General features: G+C 41.0%; 1 protein-coding gene across 2 annotated transcripts in view; it reads left to right on the plus strand.

Annotated features, from left to right (window-relative positions):
- Positions 1–15,849, plus strand: part of NEK6 (NIMA related kinase 6) — a 63,951-nt gene that overhangs the window by 26,403 nt on the left and 21,699 nt on the right. For both annotated transcript variants that reach the window (XM_083807028.1, XM_083807029.1), the window contains exons 3-6: positions 6,474–6,614; positions 7,551–7,613; positions 10,844–10,954; positions 14,524–14,632. In XM_083807028.1, the coding sequence (XP_083663154.1) occupies positions 6,474–6,614; positions 7,551–7,613; positions 10,844–10,954; positions 14,524–14,632 (424 nt within the window). The remainder of the gene's footprint in view (positions 1–6,473; positions 6,615–7,550; positions 7,614–10,843; positions 10,955–14,523; positions 14,633–15,849) is intronic.

The raw sequence follows: 15,849 nt of genomic DNA on the forward strand, positions 1-15,849 counted from the left end.
CCTTACAAGAAGTGCCATGCATGGCGGGGATGAAGGCAGAAGAGACGGAGCCTGGGTGTTTGCCGCAGGTGGGGAGGGGTTTCGGTACGGCAGGGCCCGCTCCTCCTGCCAGCCCCTTTCCCCCACAGAGACCAATGCAAGCGCCTGCTCCTCTGCTAGAAGCTTTTCCTGTAATTGCACGGCTTCCTAAAGCATTTTTCCATGCTGACAGAGGTGTTACTGATATTTCACAGGTATCAACAAGAAGTTACTTAACGTCAGGTAACTTGTTAGTAGAGCTATGAGTGAGGGTATCAGACTCTTCTTCCTGTCTTTAGCTACTGTAGCTTAGTAAGAAGAAGATAGTTCTGAGCAGTGCTTCCTATTTAGAAGTTTTCTAATTAGAGTAAGTGAACATAAAATCACGGTTTAGTTTCTGGCTACCTGACCCGAAGAAGTTCGTCAGCAAGGCACACAGCACATTCTGGTAATGCTCCTGAGAGAAAGTGTCAGTCACTGACATCTCAGAGTTACTTGGTGTTTATAGCAATAAGAAGGGAAAGTTATTGAGGAATAAAACAGTGACATGAAATACAGAGCTGTAATTTTTATGTGGTTTTCATACGATATAAACTGAATAACTCGCTTTTAAACATTCCTCTGGTATACTTGCACATCTTAGCAGTGGAGCTGCTCATGGCAGTTTCGTTTCGGTCTGCCAATTCAAAGTAGATTTGAACATCTAGCAGCAAAGACACTGCAGTTTGTTTTCTGAAGTGCTTAGCTTATTTCTATGTTAATATGAATTCCTTTGTTGATGTGAATATGTGGTCTGCTATTTTCAAGCTGGTATTTCTCTCTTTCCTCTTCATAAACTAGTACAGATATCTGCTGATAGAGATGTTAAAACTTTGAAATTCAAGCCAAGTTCTTCAGCAAACTTTAAATTCTAGGTAACAGTTCAGGTTAAGGATATCTTACAAAGACGGTGTAGTCTAGTTTTGAAGCCGCAAAATGAAAAACCTGATGTATTCTTCAATAATTACTTGACTACCTGTTTGAAGGATAATCCATCTTTTAAAAGTTTCCTCGTCTCTGGTGAGCCCAGAAGTTCTTTTTTTTTTTTTTTAATCAATCTGTTCTAAGTGTTCTCATAAATCCACACTGGAATTCCAACCTCAAAGTATACAAAATTCTTTTCAGGTAAGCATCATTGAGTGGAGATGGGTGTACAATTTGGGACATCATAAAAAGATTTGAAACAATGATGTTCATAGTAAATCATTGCTTATAATGTATACGTGTTCAACTGTAGGGGCTGAAGCTTCTCCATCTACTATCACAGATGTCTTTTAAAGGTGAAATTAGTTTACGGTAAATGTCATTCAGATGAAGTATGCACTTTAGAAGCAAGGAAACAGTTGCTTTAAAATTAATGATGCATTGCAAATATCAGAAAAAAAAACTTATATCCAGCGTGAAGATAATTAAAATTCAGGTCAGAAGTGTATGACTTAGTCAGGCTAAATTTTTTAATGAGATTTCAGAAAATTAATTGGGCGAGTATGTTTTTACTCTTCTGAAGAATATTTCATTTCATGGCTCTACAGGAAGATGCTTTTATTGGTATCTAAAGATTGTAGTGTGTGACTTTTTAACTGTTGGTTAACCAATCTTTAGCAATTTTTTGGTTGATTAAAAATAATCTAAGCATCGTGCAACCTTGTAGCCACTTGTGCAGACTGATGACCAGTGCTGGTTTCCCACATGGCAAGCAGACAGCAGTAAAATGATTGAATTTATTATTAATCAACATTGCACAATGTATAAACCCTGAGCATTAATTAGCGGTGAACAGTCCCATTTTTTGGCTTATTCAGGCTTGTTTTTTGTCTTCCCATACCACTGGAGAAGCAGTCATAGAGGCATCGCTCTGTGGCTGGTCAGTATTTTACTGGCCTTTCTGTTCTTAGTCTCTCACCGCTCAGTGTCGGCCTTTGCCTGAAACACCAGGCTAACGGCTGCAGGAAGGGCTGCTGGGGCGGTTCTTCCAGGACTGCTCAGGCTTCCCCCTTATTATTTGGAGATTATTTATTAGTAGATTTATTGGCCTCGCATTCACAAGAGCAGAGGAGCTATGCCTTTCCCTTGCTCCCTGTGCCATTGAATGGAGAGTGCCAAATAAGCTGCTGAGCATCAGTATATTGGAGACACTTTTCCTTAAAGAGGAACAAGTCGCTCAGCCAGGAGAACAGTTCAGGATATTTCTTTGGTGGCACTGTAACAGACATCCCTGAAAATGTGGAAGCACGAGTGGAAACTACAACCTATCAGCAAACAGCAAGTATATAGCAAGGAATTTTTTTAGTACTGTCATTCTCTGCAATTGCTTGTGTTGCTTTATAATTTGGTATGTAGAGACTCCTATTCAGCTTTAATTAATTTCTTATCATTGCAGTGTATCTACTCAAGGGCATGCAAGATAAAATAACTTTTTATTGCATTGTTTTGTTTTGTTTTTTATATTACAAAACCTTGCTGATTCTGTTTTGCAGAACCTCATAAAATCTCAAATTTTCAGGCTGAAAGTTCTGGTAAACTTCTCCCTTAAGTATTTTGCAGAAGGCCGTTGCCACATACTTCTGCGAGCTTTGAAATTTTTGCTTTTGCATCAATGATTACATCTAAAAGAGGACACATATGCCAAAGATGTTGTCCAGAATAGCTTGCTCTTGGAATAATCTCTGTTTCTTCTGAAAAATGAATAGCCTCTTTATTTGAATGAGGAATTAATTGACTTTAATCTTTGGCTTTTTTTTTTTTAATAGAGTACTAGAAGAATGAGACTTCATTGTGTGGATAGAGAACAGCCTTTGTCTCAAAATGAGCTGTTCGCAGACTGTCCCTTTCCTACAGCTGCCCTGTGAACCAAAGTTTGCAGATAGCCAAGTTGTCCAAATGTCTTCAGACTTCTAGTGATTCGCATTTTTTTCCCCTCCTATTTCTTCTTTTTTTTTTTTTTTTTTCTTCCTGTAAGCTCCATCCTGGACCTTGAAGCTTGCCCTGCAGAGATGTTTGCTTCGTTCTCCTATGTTCATACAGACAGAAACACTTCACTGACATAAGTCATGACACCAGTGACACACATTTAAGGCCAGTCTACAGGGATGCTATTCTGAGGAGGTTGATATTTCTTAGGTGCGCTAAATGTGTGACATTATTTGTAGGAGTTACCTGCTTACATTTAAGTACAAAAAAGCACAAGAGAAGATTAATTTTAAGCAGACGTGTGGGAAAGTGGACTGCCCCGTTCAATAGGGAGCTTTCTGATAGGGTTTGGTCGAACCTGGGCACGCTCTCTGGCTTATACTGCAGTCAAACATCTAGCCTGTATGAAAGCTCCATTACTTTAATTAGGTCTGATAGGTTATGGTAGCAAATGCAAATCTAGGTCATTGCATATGTAAATGTGCAGCTGTAGTCCTGGAGGATGCCAGAACATATCAGCTAAGGTGTCCGGTCATCATCCGGCATTAACTCCAGCGAGGCAAGCAGACTTTATATGTTAACCATGCGAAAGCGGTTGGGACACACAACACATCCTGTCACTTGACTAACATCGTAAAATCACACTACAAGTCTTACCTTTATTCTGAATTCCAGGGTAGAAAATCTTCTGCTCAAAATTTCTTACTGCCTAAGAAGAGCCATGGCTGAGGAGGTGCCCGTTCACAGTTAAGGGGGATGCTTTTATTTCTTTCTGTGTTTTAAGGAGAAAAAAGCGGTTTGCAATTCTGTGTGCTGAGGCCTTTGTTCTGACCAGCTAAAATGATTTGGCTGGACACCTCAGCTACTTTCCTTAGTAATTCATATGGAGGAGGTTGGGAAATTGCGATGTTCCTGGTTAGTTACCATTCAAGGTGAACAAATACTTGTGTGCAGACATTCTGCTTGTGACTTCATCGTGCAAAAAATGCAGGTAAACTGATGCGTTAGCACTCCCTGGCACGAGATGGGTGTTGCTGTATTACTGTCTCATATATTGATGAGTATTACGGTTTATTAAATCTCCACAAAGAGAGATTGTGATCAATTTAAACTGAGAAAGCTACAAGGGATGAGACTTTGAGTATTTGCTTGTTTGGTTTCATCCCGTGTCGCCTCACTTTATTGATAACGATGTAGGCTTCCATTTGGTTTAGTACCTTAAAGGGGGCTGTATGTAATGATCAAGTAGCAGGATCCATGAGCTGTTTTTTTCCCAGTCAGTGAAAAGATACTTCCATTTTAGTGTATGCATCTTCATTTCAATCTGTACACTGCTGTGTTATAGCTCACAAACACGGTATAACTTCAAGCACGGCACAGGTGCCACAAGTAACCCCCCTTGCTTGCTAACGCACACCGACTGCAGCTGATGCGTGGTCTGGCTGGTGGAGTTGTGAGGTTTGATGGGTGGTGACACTTCTTCGGGGTGTAGGGGAGGCCCGTGTGTGTCTTGAAAGCATAAACAAAATACATGCGGAAATCAGCTGCTTGTTTACGTGGGGCTGGCTTTGACGTACAACTGCGAAATCTAACGCAGCCTTTCTGTTCGTGCAGCCTCTTGTTTGTGAGTTAAGGTTCTGACTGCACTGCCCGGAGAAAGAAACAAAAACCATTTCTCATAGTGTGGGAGTATTTATAGGCTCACAGTGACAGATGGAAAAATTTACCTATGGCTTTGGCGCTTCAAAAAGAATTATTCAGAGGACCACTTCACGTGAAAAGGAGCAGGTTGGCCCTTTTAGGGAACTTAAGCTGAGAAATCTGCTGCTGGCCTGGAGTTAAATACCCAGTTATGCGCCTGCTTCCATTAGCAGGCGTTGGCGGGACGTGACAGCAGGGCGTTTCTGTGCTCTCTGCGGTTCCTAAGTCTCGGTGTTGCAGCCCAGCGAGGGTCCTCTATCTAAGGGGTGCGGATCTGCATTCAGCCACTTCTTGGGATGTGGGGCGGCACGGCACGGCACGGCATGGCATGGCATGGCACGGCACGGCAGGGCAGCTGGCCGCCGAGGTGCGGGCAGGGCAGCAGCAGCAGGACGTGGTATCCTGCTCAGGGATATATGTCCGAAGCCTTTATAAAACCTAATCTTTTTTCTTGAGCGTGCCTGCATGACAGTAGTGTCCTGTTGTGGGGATTTATTTGTTGTGATGAGGATGCTGTAAAGGTGGCAGTTGATTGATGCAGTTTGTGGGTCAGAAATGACTACTTAGCAGGCTTTTACTGGTGAATTTTCTTAAAAATACTGAATGTTATAATTCTGTTTATAAAACCACTGCCAAATAACCATGATTGTAGTTCAGAGTCACACAAACCTTTACATTTAGGAGCTTTTTCAAATACCTGATTGATACTTTTTTTTATTATTGAATAGTTATAATTTTTATTCCTGTTGCAAATGAAACAAATTCAAACTTAGTTGTAAGAAACATACACTACAAGATGTCGTCACTCTAGCTTGTATGTGCTACTGGTAGAAGTTGCTGGACTGAAAGCTTTACTTGCATTTTAAATCTTATTTCCATTCCCAGCCCTCTGGGTTAGGAAATTACAGTAGCAGCAACAGTCACCTCCCTGAGCTTCCAGACTGCTCTTCCTGGATGCTTGCTGGGGTTGTCTGCTGAAGATTCAACTTAAACAACAGCTGAATCCCTGGGAAACTGTCCCCACAACTTCCCTTGTGTACTTGGCTAATTGCTTTTTGCGTTTTTCGGTGGGAACTCTGAAATGGCTCAAGATGTTGAAGCTTAAAAATAGTCTACTTGGCATGCACAACAACTTTGTCATTTATTTTCATAATTTTTTTCAAAAATTGTTTAGCGGTCACGTTAATTACAGAAGAGACCGGAATGGCTCTAGGGAGCAATTCCAGTCCCTGGAGCCCCTGGTCCTCGTTCCGCTGTGTCTGCCTGCCTGGCTGCATGCTCACCTGAGGCTGCTCCGGGTGTGCGACGGGGGAGACAGTAGTTTGGGGCTCATTAGCTACTTATACGGGAGGCAAGACTGCTTCCTTTTTAGAAAAGTCATTTAACTTAATTCAGCTTACATTACTAATAAATTACTGGAAATTAATGCATTTATGGTCAGAATTATCTATGGACTGATGAGCCTGGAATGAATTCCTGAACATCACAAACAAGAGCACAAGTGTATGTACGCTTGGAGTTGTTAACTCTGCTCTGTACAGTCTCTGCTCTGGTGCAGCACTGCGAGGAGTGCACAAAGCAAATCGCCCGTGAGGAAAGGAAAGCCAGACCACTCCATTGCCTGTTGTATTATCAACACCAGGTTTCTTTTGTCTTTCTTGCCTTCCATCCTTATTCTCCTGCACACAATTAGTCTTACAGACTGCGAGTTTGGGGTCTAACAGGAGGCAGCTTGGGAATGCAAGTTTCTGTATTTACTATTGCTTTTTGTAGCTCATTGATTGAATTTCTTTTGAATTGAACAGAGACATTTAACATCGTACCCATACCGCTGCACGCTGGCAGACTTTCAGATAGAGAAAAAGATTGGACGAGGACAATTCAGTGAAGTTTACAAAGCAACTTGTCTTCTAGACAGAAAACCTGTGGCATTAAAGAAAGTTCAGGTAAGCATTTAAATTCAAAGTCTTACTGTTTAGCAAGTAGAATGGGAATGTTTTAGGTGTCTACATAGATTAAAAAAAGAGGTATCTGACTCAGAAGTATGTTCTTTGTCAGCAGTAATAACGCTATAAAATGTTTTATAAATTGAGAGCTCAGTGTTTGAGACCACTGGATGATCTGGTCTGATATTATTCTATAAATCACGGTTATGCAGTAATAGTAACAGCAGTGGAATTTCATATTTATTTTTAATTTAATTTTTTACCTTATAAAAAAGGTTTATTATTGAATGTGTGGGAGAGAACAAGGCTCTAATGGCCATCGTCATACAGACAAGACTGTCATCTCAACACAGACCAGCTGCGGGAGGCGAGGGCAGGAGGGGCAGGTGGAGGTGCTGGCTCCTCTCCCCCCTCTGCCAGGTGTTGGCGATACCTGGGCGTGCAGGGGCTGCTGGGCTGCTCAGTGGCCAGGCTCTCAAGTGCTGAAATAAAAGACAAAAGAAATGTTTGTGCTTGTTGAAGACTTTAGAATAATTTCAGAAAAGCTTTTGTGCCAGCAGTATTGATTTGTAACTCAGCGTAAAGTATTGTGTACTGTTACTTAAAAGGGAAAAAAAAGTTTGTCTTTTATTTACCATGCAAAAAAGTAGTAATTAAGCTAAATGCTGTTCGAAAATGACGACAGCAAATTCACAAGCTAGTATCTTTAGTTTCATCTGCTGCTTAGAATATTGTCTACAGGTTCTACAATTAATTTTACCTTATTGCTAGTACTTTAGTGGTTTCAAAATAAAGAAAATGTTTCTCTTTGGTCTGAGAGTTGTATGTATACTCATTAAGTAGAGGCTATACAAAGTGAGGGAGGAAAGGCAAATTTCTTGTTAAGTAAGTTCTTAGTTTTTGTTATTTCATTTTAATCTGTTTTTACCTTTGTAGATTTTTGAAATGATGGATGCCAAGGCTAGGCAAGATTGCATTAAAGAAATTGACCTCTTGAAGGTAAGAATTTTACAATTCCTATTCTTCAATTTTTTGTTTTGAGGAAAAAATATTTTCAGGTTTGCCTTTCATAGCAAATAAAGCTCATAGGGCACATACAATCTTAGTAGACTGTGCTTTCTTTTGCATGCTAAAATGCTTACAGAATGTAAGTTCTGTCTTTTAATAGCATTAAATAATAGCATTATTTCATTGAGTTTTGTGCCAGTTGTGTAAGGAATCTATTAAAAATCTGTCATAGAAAAATACACCAAGTACTCTTATTTCAGAGAGGTATGCAAGTTCTGTACTTTGTATTTTGATTTGTTTTTCTCTTTAAAATAAGCTGATTAATGAACCTGCTAAAGGGATGAAGTTTTGCATGTCTGTCATGTCATATGTATACATATACATGTGAAAAATGGTAGTTTAGGTGCAAACTCTGAAACCAGGCAGTGCTTTTTAAGGGATTAAACCAGCTAATGATCTTTGCTTTCTCAATAATTTATTCCAAAACGTTTGTGGAAAATATGTACGCATTGCACTTTGTTGGCTCCAAGCCCATGCATTTAAGTTAAAAACCTCTGTTTGTCTGAAATTAAGCAATATCCATGTTTATTCTGAAGCCTTCAGTGGTAGCCTTCCAAGCAGAGTAGCGTGCTTGCAAGTTGTTGTTTGTGCGTTTTCCTGTAGCAGCTGGAGCTCCCAGGGGAATGAGTTTCCATGATGCCAGCAGAGTGCAGCTCTGCTTTGAAAACTACCAGCTGATAAAATGGGATTGGTTTTGTTCATCCGGCTGGCTCCAGCGCCTGTCAGTCAGCAGCTGAGCGCGTCGCCCTGCGCCTTACGACAAGTAACGTGTCAGAGCCTATCTGCAGCTGGTCTCCTGCTAAGGGATAGCTCCCGTGCTGCCCGTCCTTACAGCACCGTGGGGGTGGCTGAAGGTGTCACTGTGGAGGTGCGCAGACCGAAGTCCCCAGTGCTGCTGTGCCATCAAACTTTTTCAGATGTGTTAAAGAAATAGGAAATGTCATTAACCCAAGATAAGGTGTTTGCAATGTTTTTCACATTTCAGGATTTCTGGGGGTTAACATACTTTCCTTCTGACAAAAGAGATTGAAGGTAGCCTTTGTTATGCTACAGGCATACACCGTCGTTACAGAAATAACTCCTGAGTCGATTTACTTATTTATAATAAGCTTGACAAAAGGAAGAGTGGAGCATGGAGATTTGGCATATCCAGAGTGCTCTGCCCAGCTGCTCTGGGAAAAGAGTCCAAAGGTCTGTGAAACGAAAGGCAGAGAAAATGTACACGCCTGCATTCACACCTCAGGCGGGTTGTGGGCAGTCTCCCATGTTTTGCAGCAGGGGAAGGAGCTCAGTAAGGCTCCCTCCAGAGTGCTCGTCCTGCTGCTCAGCCTCAGCAAAGGGTGGCGGCAGTTCCAGCTGCTCTTGGGCAGTGCTTGGATGCCTGCTCCTCCAAAGAGCCATCGCAGAAGTTGGCGCAGTGGCACGGGTGTCTTGTTTGTGATTTTGTGCGACTTCACTGTCACAGAAGAAACATCCCTCTTTAGAGCTGATGAGTTTCTTTAAATCAATACAAGCTGTGTCAATAAAAAGTGCACGTTTGTTCTTTCATGAAAAAATACATTTAAAATCTGTGTGTTAGTTAAACAACATTTGTATGTGCGTAGTTGGGTTTTTTTATATGCAGTAAAAAAAAAAAGGCGCTGGGGGGGGAAAACGTCAGTGTGGTAAGTCTCCAAAGGTGTGCAGTCTGCATTCCTTGCTACAGTTGTTGTATTTTGATGCGATTTATTGGCACTCGGTGCTGAGGTTTAGAGGAAGGTTTGTGTGATAGCTTGAACTCCCCGTTGCCTTTGGGAACTCAGGAGAGTTTTCCCATCGGAGCATCCTACAGAAGATAGAAGGCAACTTACAAGTCAGAGGCTTACCTTTGTCTGCAAGAGCAGTATGCAGTGTCCTGGTGTCGGCTGTGCTGTGTCAGCTTGTGCGATGCTGTGGGGGCAGAAAGGCATCCCGGTGTGCGCACCGTATCGGCATCCGTTCTGCTCCTGCTTTTGGTGCTTTCTTGCCTGGAAGTTGGTCTTTGATCGATGTACCTGAGGGCAGACATGTGAAAGAAATTTCAGCAGAAATGGTGGGCTCTGCTATTTATTTATTTATTATTTATTTAAGGCTTGGTCTGGTGGGAATGCTCTTCTCCTGATGCCTGCACATGGATCCCATTAACACTAATGTGCGTTAGTGTCCAGGCATCGCAAAGGAGAATCTATCCCCTAATGTGCATGCAGAGAGGCGTGATTAGCATGATGGATCATAACAGTGTTTCTTTTGGCTTTGTAACCCCTGAAATAGGCAGGTTGAGTCACAGCTGTTTAGTAGATGAAATGCTCACTTTAGTAGTTTCTAAATTTACTGCATTTCTAAGAGCACAAGAGAAAGATAATGTAATGCAAAATGAGCAAGAGCGAGCGAGTAGAGAAATCTGGGTACTCCATTACCTTCTAAGCAATTAGTTTTCCATTTTAAGAAATTCAGACAAAATATTAAAATGGAAATTTTAATTTGTTGAGCCAATTTCTTAATTTAGTCCTGTGAATAAAGCATAAGAATCTGAGAAGTTGCAAATTTTTAAGAAACACTGAGGGGAAAAAAAAAAGGTAAAATACCAGTTGTGAATGTAAGAAAAAGCTATACTTAAATGAAAGTAATAAGTGAAAATGTAAGCATAAAGAATGGGGATAATAGACTAACATACTGAATGTAATTTGTATGTTATTTTACTTCCATCAAGATTTTTGTTGAATTCTACTCTTGTTTTTAATCTTGTTTTTAATTTAAGTACAGTAATCAGTAATAGATTTTTGTTTGTTTTTTTTTTAATTATTATTATTATTGTTCTAACAGGAAAAAAAAGCAGTTATTGCTTACGGAGTGTCTTTCAGAATGTTGCTTTTAAATATTTTGTGAGTTTACAAGAGAAAAGGCTGTTTCACCCTGTTCTGGGCCATATTGCTGTTTATGCAAGACACTATTTATTAAGCTGCACTTTTGATAAATGACCTTGTTTCTTACATGCTTTTTGTGTACAATAACCCAGAGCAGTTTGTAGTTGCACCTATTATCAACCATTTTGCTTAATGATTACAATAATGGTACAAGTTTTGTATCTTTGAGTTGTTACTGCATTGTTATATTTTTTTTTCTTGCACTTCCTCTATCTGCAGCAACTGAACCACCCCAATATAATTAAGTATTTGGATTCTTTCATTGAAGACAATGAACTTAACATTGTCCTGGAGCTGGCAGATGCTGGTGATCTCTCCCAGATGATTAAGGTAAGGAAGTGTCAGTTCTAAAGGAGCTACAAACAGCCAGGACTACGTAGGACCGGGAGGCAGCAGGCCTGTGACTGATGCTCCTCTCGCGGTGCCGCCCGCCCAGGGGGTGATGGCAGGGCTGAGACTGAGCGTCTGCGGGCAGGTGAAGTGCAGCAGGGCCTGCTGCTCGCCCGGCCTGCTGCTCGCCCGGCCTGCTGCTCACCCGGCCTGCTGCTCACCCGGCCTGCTGCTTCAGAAGGGAGCAAGTCTCCGTGTGGTTTGGTGGGATGTGTGCCTTACTTTGCAAGGCTGATTTATCCCACCTGTGACTGATGAGGACATCTAATTATTGTCAGATTCGGTGTTCACATAGCCCGTCTGCCACTCTGAAGACATTCAAGGAAGCGTATTGACTTTCCTTGCAACAGGGATTTGGGGTTGAGAAAATGTTTCAAGTACTTGCTCTTCTCTTATGTCGCTCTCAGGAATACTTGTATTGCTGCAAACCAGCTTTAGTTAAGCTGTTACCACCTGCTTTTATATTTTCTTTGACGTGTTAATCTTTAGACATACATCCCTTGTGAGAACAGATGTGTTATATCATGTTTGTTAGCACTCTCAACCTTCTCTCCATGTTTTACCTGCTTTTTTTGCCATCATTATTCTGTAATTATCATAAATGAATGTTTGGAAAGTTCTCCTCCTCCTTGTTGTCACAGTTAAAATATCTTATTAACAGATTTGTTTTCTTTGCCAGCAGAGCTATGAGGCACTAGGCCAAAGGCTGTCAAACAAGTCATCCATTCAGTCCGTACTCAGTGGCTAAATTTACAGTTTCCATGAAAATCTGCTCCATCTCAGGGAAGAGTCCCCCTGGGCGAGCAAGCTGGGGGTGGGTGGTTGGCAGAGCAGTTCCTGGGGAGAGCCCCAGAATTCCAGACACTCCGCAGCCCCTTGATAGCAGCAGCAGCCCCGGACCTGGGGACGAGCTGGCAGTGGCCGAGGCTGGGAGGAGGCTGGTGCCTCGCTGCGGCAGCACGCGCCGCCTGCCCGGCCCGACTCGCCAAGGGGCAGGAGGCAGCGCTGGGCCTCATGCCTGGGAGAGCTCCTGCCCTGCCCGTCCGTCCTCTTCCAGCACTGCGCTCGTCCAGCTCCTCATGTGTTTTCCCAACAGATCCTGGGAAGCTTGTAGCAGGCTCTTAGTAGCTGCAGTTAAGGATGGTGAGGGTAGAAGTTAGGGCTGTGATCACCCTGGGATGTGCAAGTATTTTTCTTCATTTTTAAATCCTAGCTTTAAAAAGTTTTGCCAGCATAATCGTCAGGTATCATATAAAGTATTTGAACTTTTTGTGGTTTAAAGTTTTTAGTTTAAGACTTTCCCTACTAAATGTTTTTTTTTAATCTGTTGGGGTTGGTTATTTCATTTTCTTAAAATTATTTCTGTCTTAATAAATAGGAGTTACATTTTTCTGCCCATACTTAGGTTGATAGCTGGAACAACAGTGTAACTTGGATTTTTTCTGCCAATGCTCTCCAGTCTGGTCTGCTTTCCCATATGTTTATCACAGTCATGAGGAAGAGACAAGGCTTTTTAAAGGTCATATAAATGATGCCAAATGATCCTTCGGTGCAAATATTTGAATTCATTTTTTTAAGTAAAGGGTGGGGAAACAAAAACAGGAAAAAGAAGAAAAAAAAAAAGAAAAAGAAAAAACAACAACAACAAACCCTAAAACCAGGAGGGAATTAAATTCTCCTCCTAAACATAGCTTGAAAGTAAAATTGACGAACTGAGGTTTGCTGCCTGCTCTTCTGTAGCGCCCTTGCTCCCCACCCATCCCTTGGGAATTTAAGCTTATGTGAGGATTTTCAGTTTCGGAGAGGCGGTAGGAACAGCAGTAACAACACTCTGAAGGTGCGAGAGTGATAAAAACAGGGACTGTCTTTGTCACGCCCCTGTTGCCTGCATTATTTATGAGGTATTGTAAAGCTGATGTAACAGAGTGCTGCTGGATAACCCACTGGAGAGTTGGGACTCTCTTGTAAATGTCAGGCAAGTCTTATTGGACATGACATTTAGAAAATTATCACTTGTGGTCTTGCATATCCACTCTTAAATACTTTAATGAGAATTAAATAATATTATCGTGTATATAACACTTTATCCCTCACCCTCTGTAATTCCTCTGTGCTCTCTATCAAGTTTCGGTTTGAAACTGTTGCAAGCTGTCAGACTTGCTGCCTGGGGAATTGCACGGTCATGCCCCTTCACAGCTGATATGCAAAATAAAATTTGCCATTACTTGAGTCAAACACGATCCAGTAACAGCATTTCACATAAAATACAAAATGTGACAACGGACATCAGATGTCTGTGCTGAGAGGAAAAAGCACAAGTTGCAGAAAGGGGCAACAGCCAATTTCCTTCCTTTATTCTTGCTCTTGCATGCTGCTGACTGAAATTCTCAAGGGTATGATGCAAAAGAAATGTGATTGTAGAGTGCTAGAAGGGTATACAGCGTTTCAGAGATGGTCGTTATCCAGTCATACCTTGTATATCAAAGGATGAAAATAAATCCTAAACCACTGGAAGGGAAGTGTATTAGAAATGTGTTTTGTTAGTGTTCCAGATGAAGAACTTGCTCAGTATCAAACACAGGAAGAAGCAATGAGAAGTCAGGGACCAATAATCAGAAGTAGTGCAATTTTGGGAAGCATCGAAGGAGGCTGTGGCACTTTGCACGGTGTACGCAGCTGTAGCGTGTTCCTGAAATGGAAAAGAGCACTTGAAGATGCATCATATTTAGCCTCCACTGGAGTGTACAGCTGATTATTTATTCCTGTAATAAGTTACTTGAGAGGAAGACTTAAGTATTGGAGATAACCATCCCCAAGATGCACTACATCTTATTGCATGCATTTTGCTTATGATTATTTTGCCTGAGAGCTTTTAGCACCCAGAAGTCTATAGGGTCTGGACTCAACTATGCTTGGCACTGCAGAAGCACACAAAACAGCCTCCTTCCAAATCTGTGCGTCTTATCAGCAGTGTCTTTGCAATCTCACTAGAGAGAGTTCAGTTAATTTAATATTCCCATTATGCATAAAATAGAATATATTATCCTACCTGATCACAGAAGAAATATAGATACTTTATTGATGCTATGGCCATCTTTTTAGAAGGGGAAACGTATTTCCTTATTGTTGTTAATACACTGTACAATAATGAATGCTTATGAGATTTTTTTTAATGATCTTTTGTTACTTAAGGCAAAACATTTGAGACAGTTGTTGTTTTGAGGCATTAAATATGTTTTGCAAGGTAATTAAGGAGATTAATGCTAATTATAATTGGTGTCCATTCAAAAATGTCAAACCTGTTTACGCATATTTTTCATAATAGTTGTTAATGAGTGAACTGCACTGAAGTCTACATACAGAGAGAAGGAGTTAAAAGCTAATCAGAAGACAAGTCATGCTGCTGCAGATTGGGAAGACACGAGCAACCTGCGGTTGACTAACACGAGTCCAGGAACTAGTCAAATATGTTGCTTTTCAACTGATCTTTTATTTATTTCCTTCCACAGTATTTTAAAAAGCAGAAACGGTTAATCCCGGAAAGGACGGTGTGGAAATATTTTGTGCAGTTATGCAGTGCAGTTGAACACATGCACTCCCGCAGGGTGATGCACAGAGGTAACATTAATTCAGTCTCTTTTCACTGAATAATAATATAATGTTCCAATTAGTAAGCGCCTACATTCAAAAACAATTATGCTGATGTTCAGCCAATGCATGTTTAGAGAGGCTGGAGCTTGCAAGATGGATTTCTCCTTCTGTCTTTTTGCCTCATTGTTAAAGGATTCAGTCCGAAGTGAGTGTGGTACTAGGAAGATGAGCTGCTTTGTATTCCAGACACTGATATTAAGTAGAAGTGTCAAACTTGCCATTAGAAAAGTGTCAGAAGTAAAATGCTGAGACTACTAGATAACAGTGAACTCTAAGAAATAGTCTTCATTATATTAGTTGTGACCTTAGAGAGTTTAGAAGAGTTTTCCTGTCTTGGAAGCTTTTCTGAAATATTAATACAAATATGTCCCACACTCTCATACTCTGTTCTCCATTTTCATTAATTATTTTTGAATCTCTTGGCTTAGAACTTTTTGCATTGAGCTTTATCCAAAAATTACATTGCTTCTTGCAGCATAACTAAAATGCTTTGTGAAGGACTTGTGCAAACATCCCAAAAGGCACTAATACCAGTCTGTGCTGCTTCTGCTATTTCCTTTCTCCTTAGAAGTAGTGAATTTTTAACCATTTTTTCAGCAGAGCGGTGTCACTTTTGCTCCTGTATCTAACCCCTCATGTAGCTTGTCAGTTGTACCTGGATTAGTTCTACTATTGTTAGCTGAAATTTGGAACCATGCGTATTTAGTCTTTTGACTTGTGAGAAAATATCCTTTTTAACTTGAATTCTGGTTTCCCAAGTAGCCAGGTCAGGATACTAGTAATTTTTACACTACACAAGCAAAATAGGCTGTACAGAGCCCAGAATTTGCGTGTGGTAGGGCAGTAATTTGCCAGTGGTATCAGGGGACCATGGCAGGCAGTACTGTTTCCTGCAGAAAATGATTGTTCCAAAAGGAAGCAAACTTAAGCATTCCTTTGATTCCGTCAGTTAAAGAGGTTGCTTCTATTGTGTTATGCTGTTTCCTATGACTTTTCCCTCACTGGTGTTTCTTGTGTGCTGAGAGGTATATTCTGTATTGTGTGTGTGTATGAACTTCAAGTCACGGAAGACTCAGCCTATCAAAGCTGTGAAGAAACACGGTTCTGCACAAGCCTGTCCTGTAGAGGCAGCGCTCCGGGCTATGTTTCTATTGCAGTATTAGAACCAAATAACCTTTTGTGGC

The sequence above is a fragment of the Anser anser genome, assembly GCF_964211835.1.
Source record: "Anser anser genome assembly, chromosome: 21".
In the NCBI taxonomy this organism is placed as follows: Eukaryota; Metazoa; Chordata; class Aves; order Anseriformes; family Anatidae; genus Anser; species Anser anser.